At 40.5% G+C, this 15,314-nt stretch overlaps 1 protein-coding gene across 1 annotated transcript in view; it reads left to right on the forward strand.

Moving 5' to 3' along the window:
* The window catches only part of IRAK3 (interleukin 1 receptor associated kinase 3), a 74,906-nt gene that overhangs the window by 1,583 nt on the left and 58,009 nt on the right, over positions 1-15,314 (forward strand). The window contains exons 2-3 of the mRNA XM_058308371.2: positions 651-748; positions 10,406-11,027. Of these exons, the coding sequence (XP_058164354.1) occupies positions 10,631-11,027 (397 nt within the window). The 5' untranslated portion in view covers positions 651-748; positions 10,406-10,630. The remainder of the gene's footprint in view (positions 1-650; positions 749-10,405; positions 11,028-15,314) is intronic.

The raw sequence follows: 15,314 nt of genomic DNA on the forward strand, positions 1-15,314 counted from the left end.
TATTAGATTTCCAAGACCTACAATAAACAATTTCAGCCTGTTGGTTCATAATACATATCAGAGGATAGAGGAGGAGTCAATTAAGAAAACAGAAGAACCAATATTTCTTATATTCAGAAATATAAGAAGAAAATGTTACCTGGCATTGAGAAGGTCAAAAGACAGAAATTGAAGGAGAGTGTGATGAGGGTCAAATGCTGTGGAACTGATAGAATGAGGCCTGAGGAAAGGCCATTTATTCTGAAAAATTACAGATACTTTTAACCCAAATATGCTGAATATTTTCTTTAAAATATTGTTGTCTTCATTGTCAATGAACCAAATTAAAACCCAAGGCATTATTTTTCTTTCAAGAGCTCAGAATAATGAAATAAATCCTGTACAAGAATAAGAGGAACTAAGACCAGTATCAAAGACCAGATGATGCAATAACTAATCACCAGTTGTTGTTAATGTGTGCTCTGAAACCTGATAATACAATGTCATTTCTTAAACTTTATGCAGAGGGTTTATTTGGGGGGGGTTACTTAACAGCAAGAAAAAGAGAGCCAAATACTTGCAAAGGAAAACATACAAGATTTATGCTCATAAAATGCCAAAGGATTTTTGGAAATCTTGAATGGGATTTTCTTTTTTTTTTTATTTTAAAGATTTATTTTTATTATTTCACTCCTTGCACATGGATCGAACCCTGGACCCTCCATACGGTAGACGGACACTCTATCAGTTGAGCCACATCCGCTTCCCGGTAAGCATTTCTTGTAAGCACTTTTACAACAAATATTGCATCCAGGGTTCCTATAGCCTATAGAAGATTTTTTTTGGGGAAGCACAAATAAGAAAATAAAATCATTAATAATCCTCTTCATCAATCCTAAAAGGATTGTTTTTAAAATTTTAGCACATATCATGTTTTGAAAAAATATTTTAAAATATTTTTTATATTTTTAAGTGGGAAAAGGTTGAGTTATAAGACAATGTGATCCTAATTTTCTTTTTTAAAAAAATAAAAGAACTTAAGGAATAATTACTGCAAGATATTGTCATGAGGTCTTTTTGAAGAAAGCCTAAGAAGCCATTCAACTTTCATTTTTTAAAAAAATGACCAAGTATTGTGTACTATGAATGGCCTCCCTCCATTCCTGGTCCATGTTTACCTCTGAACCCCAATGCATGCATGGTCCTCTTGGGTAAGGCTCAAGGCTGGGATGACACCCAAAGATAGGGTAGGTTAGTGGTCTCTGCTTTGAAAATTACTTCCCAAACTAGAAAATATCCTAGATCCCTATGGATGCTGGGTGTTCTTTGAACATTCATCCCTAGGATGCAGGGTGAGTAGCTACTACCGAGATAGTTGCCTCATATATGTTAAGAGCTGGTGTCTGTCTCACCTGTTTTCTCCTTTACCTGCTTCCAGATTTGTGAGACTTTGATATCTGCTTAACTGGCTGGGACTTGGCTACTGATAATACAGTGGCCCTTGTCAACACAACCTTCAGGGGTTCCTCGGCATTTCCATTTGTTAATCTTTGCAGCTCATTACTCTCTTCTCTCCATCTCTGATGGAAACTCTTGTTCTATGTCCAACTTCTTTTTTTTGGAGGTTGGAGAGTATCTCACAACAAAGGGGTAGGTCACATGGTGAAAGAGTTTTGTGGTTTAACCACAGTCCTATCTGCCAGAAAGCATGTATGCTGGGAGTAAAAGGGTAGGGAAGGGCACAGTGTGTGAGTTTGAGTGGATTCCAGTGCGCTCTTCTGTACATCTGGAACCTCAAACTGCTTCTGCCCACTCTGCCAAAATCCTTCTCTATTAACACTTATTTTCTCTCAGGGACCCAGGTACCTCTCTCTGCGATCCAGTTTCCAAGCCCATCTCCCATACCACCTAATACAGTTGTTTACATTTGAACCCTCATTTTGGATGGGGTTTGGTTTCCTCCCATAGGTTTTATAAGCCCTTGACAAATCAGGGAGTGTTACTAGATACATTTTCAATGTATCAGTTAGAATGCTTTTGACCACAAATAACAAGACTTCTGCTTTCAAAACTAACTTAATAAGGGAATTTATCTCAAATAATTATAAATCCACAGGCAGAGCAATTTCAAGGCATAGAACAAAGGAACTGCTCAATGATGTTATAAAGGACACAATTCTTTCTCTCACCAGACTATCCTCAGGGCTTGCTTCATTCTACTGTAAGTCTCCATGTGGTTGCAGATTGGTTCACTGAGCTAACCAAAGCTATGTATTCCTATTTAGATCCAGAGAGAGATTGCCATCCCCAGCCCCACCCCCACAAATCGTATATTATTGTGCCAATTTCAGTTATATCCCACCCTGAATCTTTGTACATGGATGCCTGCAGTTTTAAATATGGAGGTCAGGGTAGACCTTAGTCATATGGAAGAGCATCCTAGACAATAAATAGTAAGGGCAAAGGCTCTAATGTAGGACCCAGCCTGGTATATTCAAGGACCGGCAAAGAGACAGTGTGGCTGAAGCAAAAGGAGCAAGGCAATGAGATCAGAGGATAATGGACTGAGGTGACAGGGAGGTAGGGAGAATGCAGATCATATGAAGAGTTAGATTTTTATTCTGACTTATGATAAAAATCATTGCTAGTTTCTGAGCAGAGGAGTGGCATGATCTGATGTGATTTAAAAGGACCAGCCTGGCTATAAAGTTGTGGAAAGACTGTAGGAAGCAAGGATGGTTGGGAGAGACCAGTTATGGGGCTACTGCAACACTAAAGACAAGATATAATGGTGGCTCAAACTGAGGTGGTAACAATGGAGGTGGGGGGAAATGGTCAGATTCTAGATATCTTTGAAGAGAGTCAATGGGATTTGCCAATGGATTGAAAGTAGTTTATGAAGAAATAGAGAAATCAAGGATAACTAAGGTTTTGGGTACAAGCAACTGGAAAGATGGAATTGCCATTAATCTAGACATGGGAAGAATGTGGGAAGAGTAGGTTCGGGAGACATGTTCAAGAGATCAATTTTAAATATCAGTCTGGAGTTCAGGAGAAAAGTCTAGGCTAGACACATAAATTTGGCAGTCCTAGGTATATAGATGTTATATAAAGCCTTGGAACTGGTTGATACCATCAAAGGAGCAGGTATAGATAGAGAGAGGAATCACAGATTGACATTTAGAGGTCAGGGAAAGAGGATGAATGAGCAGAGAAAACTGAGGAGCCATCAGTGAGGTAAGAGAAAATCTAAGAGACTGTGGTGTCTAAGAAGGAGGGGGTGATGAACTGTGTCAAAAACCACTGATAGGTCAAGTAAGATGGGAACGGAGAATTGACTAGTATGGTTAGCAATGATATGGGGATCATAGGTGATCTTGAGGAGGGTGGTCTAATAAGAGTGGGTTTAAGAGATGAAAGGAGGAGCAAAACTGGAGACTGAGAATATTCAATTCTTTGCTACAAAAGGAGCAAAGAGATGGAATGGTGGATGGAAGGCAGAAGTGGCATCAAAAGAAGTATTTTATTTCTTATAAGGTGGGAGAAAGAACAGTGTATTTGTGTGCTGATGGAATTGACCCAGTAATGAGTTAAAATAGATTATGTAAAATAGAGGGGAGAATTTCTGCCCTTGATGTTCTTGAGGAGGGAACAGGGGAAAGGATCTAGTGCAAAAGTGAAGAGATTAGATTTAGGAGAACATATAATTCATCTATGGAAAAGGAGTAAACATTGATACAGATGCTGATAGGGAAGGTAAGCTGATGTGATAGTGAGATTCTGTGTACATTTTTTCTGATGCATCTGTATTCTCTATAAATATTCTCAAGGGCATCAGCCAAGCTGATGGGGTTGGGGAAAAAGTGATGGGAGTTGAGGAGAGAAAAGAAAATATAGACAGTGTTCAAGGAGAGCAGATGATTAAATGGACTACAGGTGCATAGTATGATTGCTTGATTACTTGAGGGTCATGGCCTTAATTTTAAATTATGTCCAATTAATGGCAGTGTGTGTGTGTGTTGTTTTTCTCCAGCTTCAATCATGTTCATGGATGCAAGGCCAGAAGTTGGAAAATCTGATTTGACCAGGATGGCAGAATTGCCAAGAAAGTTTGACAAAGTGAGAGAGGAGCCAGGGAATGAAGAGAATATGTATGAAAATGATTATAATAATTGACTATGGACTTTAAACTGAATAAAGAGAAAAGTGAGGCCATTGAAGGGTTAGGGCCAGAGAAGAGGTGGCAAGATTTGGGGTTAGAGATTGTAGTGAAGGGGAAAGACCGTTGGGGTCAAAATATTAGAGGGAGTGTGCTAGAAGGACAGGAGGTGTGGTCAGAGAATGGAATAGAAATTATGAATGGGACACAGTTTTTGAGAAAGTTCTAGGGGATGATCATGGGAATGAGTGTTGAAATAGGGTAGAGAACAAGATCACTGGAGGAGAGGAGTCAAGGGATAGAGTGGCCAGGGTGTTGGAAAGATTATCATCTATTCTACGGGTATAGTTCAATCACAAGAGTTAAGTCAGAACTAGTATTGGAGAAAGTGACAGTGAACCAGACACTATATAATCTAAAAATGAGGAGGACAACATGACGCAGGGGCAGTCAGTAATCACAGCAACAGTGAAGATTAGTAATGATATAACCTGATAATAGGACATTCAAAGCTCAAAGGCAGGGAACTGAGAGTGCCTACAACTGCAAGCAGGAGAACTGCATCCATTATCCACATGGAATCTAAGCCCCTTATCAATATAGAGGTGGAGTGGACATCACCATCCCAGGGCCCACAGAATGGAGGAATAAAATGTGGATTAGAGTGGACTTAATGATATACTACTATAAAATTTTTGTGACTACTAATAGAAGAAATTATATCATTGACAGAGAGAAAGTGGCCACAGTAGTTGCTGAGGGCAGGGAGTGATGAGGGGACATTTTTGGGACTTGGAGTTGTCCTAAATGATATTGCAGGGTCAGATGCTGGACATTATATATATACTTTAAAAAATTTCTCTCCCCTTTTCCCCTCTCCCCCCAGTTGTCTGCTCTCTGTGTCCATTCGCTGTGTGTTCTTCTGTGACGGCTTCTATCCTTATCAGAGGCACTGGGAATCTGTGTTTCTCTTTGTTGCATCATCTTGTTGTGTCAGCTCTCCGTGTGTGCAGTGCCATTCTTGGGTAGGCTGCACTTTCTTGCATGCTGGGCAGCTTTCCTTACGGGGTGCACTCCTTGCCCATGGGGCTCCCCTATGTGGGGGACACCCCTGCATGGCAGGGCACTCCTTGTGCACATCAGCACTGCTCATGGGCCAGCTCCACATGGGTCAAGGAGGCCCGGAGTTTGAACCTTGGACCTCCCATATGGTAGGCGGACGCTCTATCCATTGGGCCAAGTCCGCTTCCCCTGCTGGACATTATATATCCTGCCATAACCCACTGAATGTACCAGGGGAGAGTGTGAACTACCGAGTAAAGTATTATCCACACCAAAAAAAAAAAAAAGAATATTTGTATATTCACACCAGAGAATCTGCAGCCGTAAAAAAGAATGGGTTAGAGCTATGCTAGCTGACTTGAAGAGAGCTCTGTGAGGTACTGAGCAAGAAAAGCAAGATATGACCAGTGTCTGTAATATGATCCCATCTTTAGTAAAGCAACAAGAAGAACCTTGTCTGTAACTATGATTAAAGAGTAGGGAGAAAGTAATGGAAAAGTACATGGCAGGGAATGACTGTGTAGAGATGACATTTACTTGACAGGAAAGGGGGAGAGAGAGAAGAATGTAGCAAGCAAAAGAAGATAAAGCAGACCACTAAACAATGTATATGAAACGGCCACGTATGCATTTTCGTAAAACTATGTGTAGATATTTAAAAAGGATTTAACACAAATAAAAAATAAGAAATGAAAAGTATGATTCCTTGAACTTGACAATTGCATTTAAGATGATTATGTAAATGAATATCCTATTTGTAAGAAATGTACATGGCAGTATTTTGTTTAAGGAATAGGAAACGTGCAACCTGCTCTCAAATGTTCAGAAAATTGACTATTGATAGAATGATATGATAGAGGTGGCAAAACATTAAACTTTTTTTTAAAGATTTATTTTATTTATTTCTCTCCCCTTCCCTCCCCTGCCAGTTGTCTGTTCTCTGTGTCCATTTGCTGTGTGTTCTTCTTTGTCCGCTTCTTAAAACATTAAAATTGGGATACTGGTGGGTGAGTGTATTTTGGAGTTCTCTGTATGAGGTTTGTATTATTTTTGCAAAAGTCCCATAAGATTGAAATTATTTCAAAATAAAAAGCTTAAAAAATATATATAAACACAGAAAAATGACAAAAAACAAAACAAAACAAAACAAAACAAAAAACCACCAAAAAACTCAAAGGCAGTTTTAGGGAAGATGGAAGGAACATGGTCTGATACAATTGCCAACATTTAAAATACAGGAGACTTCACATAATCTGGATTTCACATAAAACTCTTGCTTCTTGGTAAACTAGAAAATTTGGCAAAAACACACCTTGCTATCTGCTTCACTCATTTATAGAGATTTCCTGGGTCCTCCCTGTATTTGAGTTTGCAACCTCTGTTCTAGCAAATGGAGGGCTCTACATTCTTAATCATATCTTCCCTCTATGTTGGTCAGCTTATTCAAGTAGTCAATTTAAGAGATATAGGCCTGTAATTGTGATAACACATATATGTAACCGAAAATTTCCCATTTTAACCACTTTTGAGAGTATATATGGTATTGAGTATATTCATAATGTTGTGCTACCATCATCACCATCCATTACCAAGACATGTTCAGGACCTCAAACAGAAACTCTGTACATATTACGCAAAAACTCATCATTCCTCCAGCCCCTAGTAACCTCTAATCTACTTTGTTTCTAGGAATTTGCTTATTTTAGCTATTTCATATAAGTGGAATCATATATGGAATCATAACCTGATATCTTCAAGGTTCATCCCCATTGTTGTATATATTGGAACTTCATTCCTTTTTACAGGTGAATGATATTCTATGTATATACCTCATTTTGTTTATCCATTCATCAGTTGATGGACACTTGGGGTGTTTCCACCTTTTGGCTATTGTGGATATTGCTGCTATGAACATGGGTTCACAAGTTTCTGTTTGGTTTCCTGTTTTCAATTCTTTGGGTATGTACCTAGGAGTGGCATTGCCCTGTCACATGGTAAATCTATGTTTAACTTTTTAAGTTACCACCAAACTGTTTCCACAGTGCCTACATCATTTTACATTCTCACCAACAATGTATGAGGGTTCCAATTTCTTTGCATCTTCACCAACGCTTGTTATTCTCCTTAAAAAAAAAAAAAAAAGGCCATCCTAGTGGGGTGTGAATTGGTATCTCCTTATGGTCTTTTAATTTTTTTTAAGGTTTATTTTTTTCTCCCCCCTCCCTCCATTGTCTGCTCTCTGTGTCAATTCACTGTGTGTTCTTCTGTGTCTGCTTGTATTCTCATTAGGCAGCTCCAAGAACTGATCCTGGGACCATCTGAAGTTGGAGACAGGCGGTCATTCTCTTGTGCCACCTCAGCTCCCTGATCTGCTGTTTCTCTTATTATCTCTCCTCTGTGTCTCTTTTTGTTGCATCACCTTGCTATGCCAGCTCTCCATGTGGGCCAGCACTCCTGCGCGGGGCAGTACTCTGCGCAGGCCAGCACTTCGTGTGGGCCAGCTTGCCTTCACCAGGAGGCCCTGGGCATCAAACCCTGGGTCTCCTATATCATAGAGCTATGCTAGCTGACTTGAAGAGAGCTCTGTGAGGTACTGAGCAAGAAAAGCAAGATACAACCACTATCTGTAATATGATCCCATCTTCAGTAAAGCAATGAGAAGAACCTTGTCTATAACTATGACAAGTTATAGACAATGGCCCAATTCCTTGAGCCACATCTGCTTCCCTGTTTTTTGTGTTTTTTTAAAGGCTGGCAAAATAATTTATTATTGGAGACCAAATTAACAGTACAGAATATTAAAATAAACAGCTGCAACAAGGAATGGAATCTCTTCTTCTTTATTGGTGCTGAGGTAGCATTTAGGTAGAAAATAGTTGCACCTGAAGATTAACTATAAATAATCTATACCAATGGTTCTCAACCCCAGCTGTACTTTGGTTATTATGGTTTTGATTTGCATCTCCCTGGTAACTTGATGTTGAGCACCTTATCATGTGCTGGTTAGCCATCTGTATATCTTCCTTTGAGAAAGCATGTACAGACTAAGTATGCATAGGTTGACAAAATCTTGATCATTAGAACAAAGGGATATCAGAACTATTGCTCAAACAATATTTCCTTTGGCAATTTTCAATTATATAGATATATATATATTTTAAAAGATTTATTTTTTATTTCTCTCCCTTCTCTGCCCCTTCCCCCCAGTTGTCTGCTCTGTGTCCATTCGCTGTGTGTTCTGTATCCGCTTGCATTCTTGTCAGCGACACCAGGAATCTGTGTCTCATTTTGTTGCATCACCTTGCTGCGTCAGCTCTCCATGTGTGTGGTGCCATTCCTGGGTAGGCTGCACTTTTTTTGTGCTGGGTGGCTCTCCTTACGGGGCACACTCCTTGCATGTGGGGCTCCCCTGTGCAGGGGACACCCCTGCATGGCAGGGCACTCCTTGCGCACATGGCAGGGCAAGCTCATCACATGGGTCAGGAGGCCCTGGGTTTGAACCTTGGACCTCCCATGTGGTAGGCAGATGCCTTATCCATTGGGCCAAATCCGCTTTATATAATTTTCAATTATATTTTGTGGACTACGTTTAGAGAGCAACTTTTGGAAATTCAGATAGGAGTATGAATTAGTCAACCAAATGGGTGCTGATGCAAAATACCAGAAATGGGTTGGTTTCTATAAAGGGTATTTATTTGGGGTAGGAGCTTACAGATACTAGGGCATAAAGCATAAATACTTCCCTCACCAAAGTCTGTTTTCACTTGTTGGAGCAAGATGGCTGCCGACGTCTGCAAAGGTTTAGGCTTCCTGAGTTCCTCTCATCCTGGACTTGCTTCTCTTTCCTCCGTGTGCTTACTTCCTGGGGCTCCAGCTTAAGGCTTCAGCATCAAACTCCAATATCAAAACTCCAACATCAAAACCCCTCAACTCTGTCCCTTCCCATGCCTTTTGTCTGTGAGTCCCCACCCACCAAGGGGTGGGGACCCAACACCCTAATGACATGGCCCAATCAAAGCCCTAATCATAATCACACCCAGGTACAGACGAGATTACAAAAATAATCCAATATTTCTTTTTGGAATTCATCAATAATATCAAACTGTTACAGAGTACTAAATGATAGGAGAGCAGGTCATCATATTACACAAACTCAACATATGTGAATTCAGGTATACATGATTGACAATCATAAAAAATAAAGGCAGAGTGAGAGAGAATTAAAATTTTAAAAAATTATTTCTGTGATTGTGTTTCATATTGTAACTACAGTAACTATTTTTAAAAGTGTGATAGGTATGTTAGTATAAGAAATACTTATTAAATAATGGGAATCATAATAATGCATAATTTTCTATTTAAGAAAAGGGTCTTGGAATGTGTTGGTCGCATAAAATGAGGTTCTAGTGCAGGTGTTCTTACCGTTTTTTATTCCACAGACCCCTCTGCCAGTCAGGTAAAAACCAGAGACCCCTTACTAAGTCTACAATATATGTGTATTAATTCATAAATATATCACACCTGCACCAATATGTCCCCACAAGAGTATGTTTTTGAATTTCAATTTAAGTTCATGGACCTGTTAGAAACCCCTGTCCTAGTGTATATCATCACTGTTGATCTCTAGGAGGCGCTATTCCCTAGGATTGCAACATGAAAAGATGGTGCTGATGGCCTCAGTTCAATCTCACCGTCATTAAAGTCAGGATTTTTCTCACCACTTTTCCAGCATTTCCTCTTTTTGTTAGTACATTGCATCATACCTACTATTATCGGTATAAACGGCAGAAGATTTTGAAACAATAGTTTTGCTTAAACACCATTTTGAAAGCAAAAAGGAGATTCTGCAAAGCACTTTGAGGAAGGAATAAGTGATGGAACAACGTTTCATCAGGGAAGCTCGGGAAGAAGAGAAGGTTGTATAACCAAAGAGCAGAGAGGCAGACTCGTGAAGAAAAGGAACATAATTTTACTCTGACTTGATCTCTTTTTCTGTTGTTATCTATATTCATCTTTCCCAATAATCACTCCATAAGTGCATAACTTAACCTGTTTAAAACCAGGAAAGGTTGGGAAGAAAATATGCCAAACTGTTTCGAGTGGTTGTCTTGGAATGAGTGGAGTTATGAACGATGATTTTCTTCTTTCAATTTGTTCTGTGTCTTCCAAGTTTTCCTTAATGAACACATATCTTCTTTCTGACAGGAAGAAACAAAAATGAACTTTCTAAAGAAGTAAAGATAAGGCTCATACCCATCCACGCCAGGAGACAGCCCATTGCAGGAGAGGCAGGGGCGATGGTCGACGGTCCATTAGTTCTGCAGTTCTGGTCTTTCTCCTGCTCTCACTCTTGGCCTTGTCTCTTCAGTCACGTCCTAAACCCAGAGGAATAAAAGAACTCTGTTCAAACCAAAAGCCAACGCTTCAGGGATGGATAACCAGAGGCAGGGAGACCCCCGGCCGGGCCGCGTGTCCACTAGGGCATCTCCGAGGAGAGACGCTTTGCGTCATGTGGGGACCGCCCCTTCTAGGGCCTGGGCACAGCGCGTTCTGCAGCCTTGGCCGCTGTCGTGGAAGCAGGATATCCGCGGTTGTGCAACGGCACCTCGCGGGCCTGGAGAAGGCCTGGGCTCGCGCATCCCTTCCTCGGCCTTTCGCGTCCTTGCGGGCAGGAGAGCCATGGCCTGGGCGGGGCCGGCCGGGAGCTGCGGGGTCCGCGGCACGCTCTCGGCGCGCACGCTCCTGTTCGACCTGCCGCCCGCGTTGCTCGGCGAGCTCTGCGCCGTCCTGGACAGCTGCGACGGCGAGCTGGGCTGGCGCCGCCTGGGTGAGTGCGGCCCGCGCGAGGGGCTGCGGCGCCGCGGCCCGGGGGCGGCGCGCGCTCGGGTGGCCCCGCCGCCCGCGCTGTGGGGCGAGCCGCGCGCCGTGGTCGACGGCCCGGGCGGCACCGGCTGGCGCGGCCTCGGGCAGGTTTCGACCGCCGGAACCTGCTCTTTTCTCTCCCGGGGAAAACGTAAACATTTCCCGAGAAACATGCGATGGCTCTCCCGTCTTTATCAAAGAAATTTTGGGTATCGCCATAGTAATGAGTGGAGGCTTGGGAAAGGTTACCAGCCTCGTTTTTCTATCACCTTCCTGCCTTATCCAGATCGGAATATTTTACATTAGAACGTACATGTCATGTCTAGTTTTCCCTGCAAAATTCCCTCATCGTATAATTTTCATATTAAAAATTGTTATAACTCCAAAAGATTTATCCTTTGGGGTTTTCCATGGACCCCCAAGTCCGTAATTTAACTAAATTTTAAGTGAAATGCTAAAGTAAAATACTATTTATAATTAACTTGCCTCCTGGTTTTCTTAGTTAAATGTGTCTTCCTTATTTATCCAATTTGGTCAAATGAAGGTTTTTGCTAAAGAATGGCTTTTTATTTTAACTAAGAAAACTGGCTCCAAAACTCTATTTTATGTGGACATTGCGGGAAGCTGAGCAATGAACTGTCGGAAGTGTTGTCATCAGAAATAGTTCAGATAAAAATCTTTATTTTATGAAGTGCAGGGTTTTGCTAGATTTTGATACTCCATGATGTCATATTTAATGTGAATTGAAAGTAAGCACAGTTATATCAAAACATCTGTTTTAATTATCTGAAATAGCTATTTTTCTTACCAAGTATAGCAGAACTATGAGGAGAAAGTTTTGTTTGTTGTCATCAAAATGGTCACCCATGCTGGAATTGTGGCATTAGACTTCTATTAATTTAAAAATTGTTCACATATTACATGCTCTGTGATTTTAAATTATGGCCCTTAAGTAAAAAAAAAATTCAGGAAAGGATATGCAAGTCTTTAGTTTCTGGAAAAAATAGAGATTTCCGGTATGCATTTGAGGGATAAGATTCCTTCCCCACCAGAATGTTTTAAAATGGAAATGACATGGGCAATATTTGCACCCATAGATTTACTAGTGTTACTGAATTTGTGAGAGAAAAATGTTCTTACTCTAGTCCAGTCAGGGAATGGGGCCAGGAAGGTATCATAATTTGAGTAAGCAGGTTGGCAGAAACTGTAAAAATGAAGATACACCCCATCTAAATAAAAGAGCAGTCAGCATTCAATCCCAGGTGACTGCTGATTTTCAGGAAGTCCAGCCCAGTGCTGCTGGATCTTCTCTCACTATTTTTTTTTAATAGTCAGAAATCCAGATATTCATGTTTTACATGGATTGTCTTATAAAAGCCTTCCAATTGCCTTATGAGGCAGATGCTATCACCAGATTTTAACAGATGAAGAAACTGAGGTACAAAGAGGTTAAATAACTAGCCCAAGTTTACTTAGCTAGAAAGTGGCAGAACCAGGACTTGAACATGTGGCAGTTTGGGTCCAGGGCATGCCCTTAACCATGGTTATTCTGCACTCCCCCATGACCGCCCCAAGGTTACAACCAATGCTGTGCTCTGCCCTGCTGTATCTCACAGTGTCCCTAAAAGTACAATTTCTAACATGAAAGAGCAATTCAGTGTGCCATTTCCTATATGCAGCCCCATTTTTCTAGTGGATCTAGAATGTTTACTCTTGATAATTCATTGTAATTCATTGTGCAGAGAGTTGCACCTACTGACTGCCTGGACCACATGGGTCTGAAAGGAAATCAGGTACTGACCCGCTGCTTCACGAATTGTCGGCTCAATGAGAAGGGAATGCTGGCCCAGCACAGAGTGATGAGGGAAACTGCCACTGTTAACCATGCTGAGTTTTCCTGCTTGGTACAGGGAAGGCAGAAAGGAGGGAAGAGGTTCAGAGGAGGGAAAACTTGGTTTTAAAAGGAGAAGGGATAATACTGAGGACTGAATCAAGAAGTCAGCCAAGAGCTTGAAGGTACAGAGCCCCCAAAACTCCATATAGAAAAACTGCAGTAGTAATAGGTAATATAGTTATGAACTGATCATGATTCTTGATGATGGTGACTATTAAGACGATGTTTACAAAGGTAGCTTAGACAAATGGGGACTGAATCATGTCCGCCACAAGAGACTTGTTCAAGTCCTAACCCCGGGCCTGTGGGTGTGAACTCATTCGTAAACAGAATCTTTGAGATCCTATTTAGATGAGGCCAAATTGAGCCAAGGTGGGTGAGCCTTAATCCAATTTGGCTGTAGTCCTTATAAGCAGAGAAAATTGGGATGTGGTCAATAGAAGCTAGAAGTCAGAAGAATCCAGAGATTGAGGCAAATCACCATGTGACAGAGGCAGAGATGCAAGCCAAGGAGTCAAGGGTTACTGGCAAGCCAGCACCAGAATTCTCCAGACTCCGGGAGAAAACATAGTCTGTTGAGACCTTGGTTTATACTTCTAACCATGAGACAATAAATTCTTTTTGTTTCAGCCACCCCTTTCTGTGGTATTTTTTCATAGCAGCCCTAACAAAGACATATAGCGACCTATATAGTCAGTGTATACAGGATAATGCAGGCTAGTGTTCACAAAGCTGAATCACCTGTGCCATCTGTTAAGCCTTCAGATACCCAACCTCACAGCTACAGCTGCTGATTCAGTAGGTCTGGGTTGAGGGTCTGGTATCTGGTTTTTTTGTTTTGTTTTGTTTTGTTTTTCTGATGTATAACCTTAAGCCACATTTGCTTCTTTGTAGTATCTTAGTATAACAGTTTCCTTTTTTTACCATCCTCTTTCAGTATCCCACTTAATTCGTTTTCTCTTTAAAATGATTCTACATATTAATCTTCAAATCATTTTTGCAAAATATTGTTATTTAAAACAATGTAATCACAAGATAATATATTCTCTGGTTGACATTGATGACTTTGGGGCTTTATAGTAAAAGCAAGAGCCCAGACAGGAAAATGTTACTTATCGTACACCACTTTGCAAACATGATAACATATATACAAAGCCATTTGAAACACATTTAATAACATTACCATAGACTGGCTTTAAATGAAATTGTTTGGAGTATCTCACACTGTAAAACCTCTCACCACTGATGACACAGAGAGGAAAATCCTTTTCCCAGATACTATATAATAGGTGCATGCAGTTTTCTTCCTCGCAAAAGAAATTATTAGTTATATTAAAACAAATTCAGTGTAAAATCACATTAAATTTGTATCTGGATATTCAGTAAAGATAAAATTATAGTAATATAACAATAATAGCTGCCATCTTTTGTTTGCTTACTATGTGCCAGACACTATGCTATTATATCATTTACTTAACAAATATTCTAGAAGGCAGGTACTTTGATTAGTGTCATTCTATAGATAGGGAAACTGACTTCCAGAGAATCTAAATAACTTGCCTTAAGTCACATCTAGTGAGTGGCCAACTTGAATTCTACCCAGATGGTCCTGAGCCTGTATTATTATATTTTAATTTTTTAAATTGACTTTTATTTTAGAACAGTTTAGATTCCAGAAAAGTTTAGAAAACACAGAATCCCCATATTCTCTGTGCTTAGTTTCTCCTATTATTAACATCTTACATGAGTATGGTACATTTGTTACAGTATTAGTTTATACCTGAAATCCTTGTTCTGTCGTGTCACCTTAGACTCCTGCCTGTGACAGTTTTTCAGACTTTCCTTTTTTCTGATGACCTCGACAGTACTGCAAAGGACTGGTCCGGGATTTTGTAGAATATCCCTCAGTTGGGATTTGTCTAATATTTTTCTCATGTTTAGCTTGAGGTTATGGGTGTGGGGAAGAAGACCACAGAGATAAAGTGCTATTTTCATCATATTATATCAAGGCTGCGTACTATCAACATATTACTGTTGCTGTAGACTCTCCTTACTTGGCTGAGGTGGTAGCTGTCAGGTTTCTCCTGTGGAAAGTTACTCTTTCTCCCCTTTCCATACCATAGTCTTTGGAAGAAAGTCACTATGTGCGGGCCACACTTAAGGAGTGGGGAGTTATGCTCCCCTTCCTTGAATGTGGAGAGGAGGTCTTTTGACGGTTATGCTATTTCTCCCACTTTACAATATTTTCTCTAGATCTTACTTCCACCCTAAACTACTACCTCATTTCTCTGTTCCCCTTTACACTAAAATTCCTCAAAAGGGCTATTTATAGTCCAGTTTCTTCTCATTCTCCCCTGA

Source organism: Dasypus novemcinctus, chromosome 12, assembly GCF_030445035.2.
Source record: "Dasypus novemcinctus isolate mDasNov1 chromosome 12, mDasNov1.1.hap2, whole genome shotgun sequence".
Taxonomy (NCBI): Eukaryota; Metazoa; Chordata; class Mammalia; order Cingulata; family Dasypodidae; genus Dasypus; species Dasypus novemcinctus.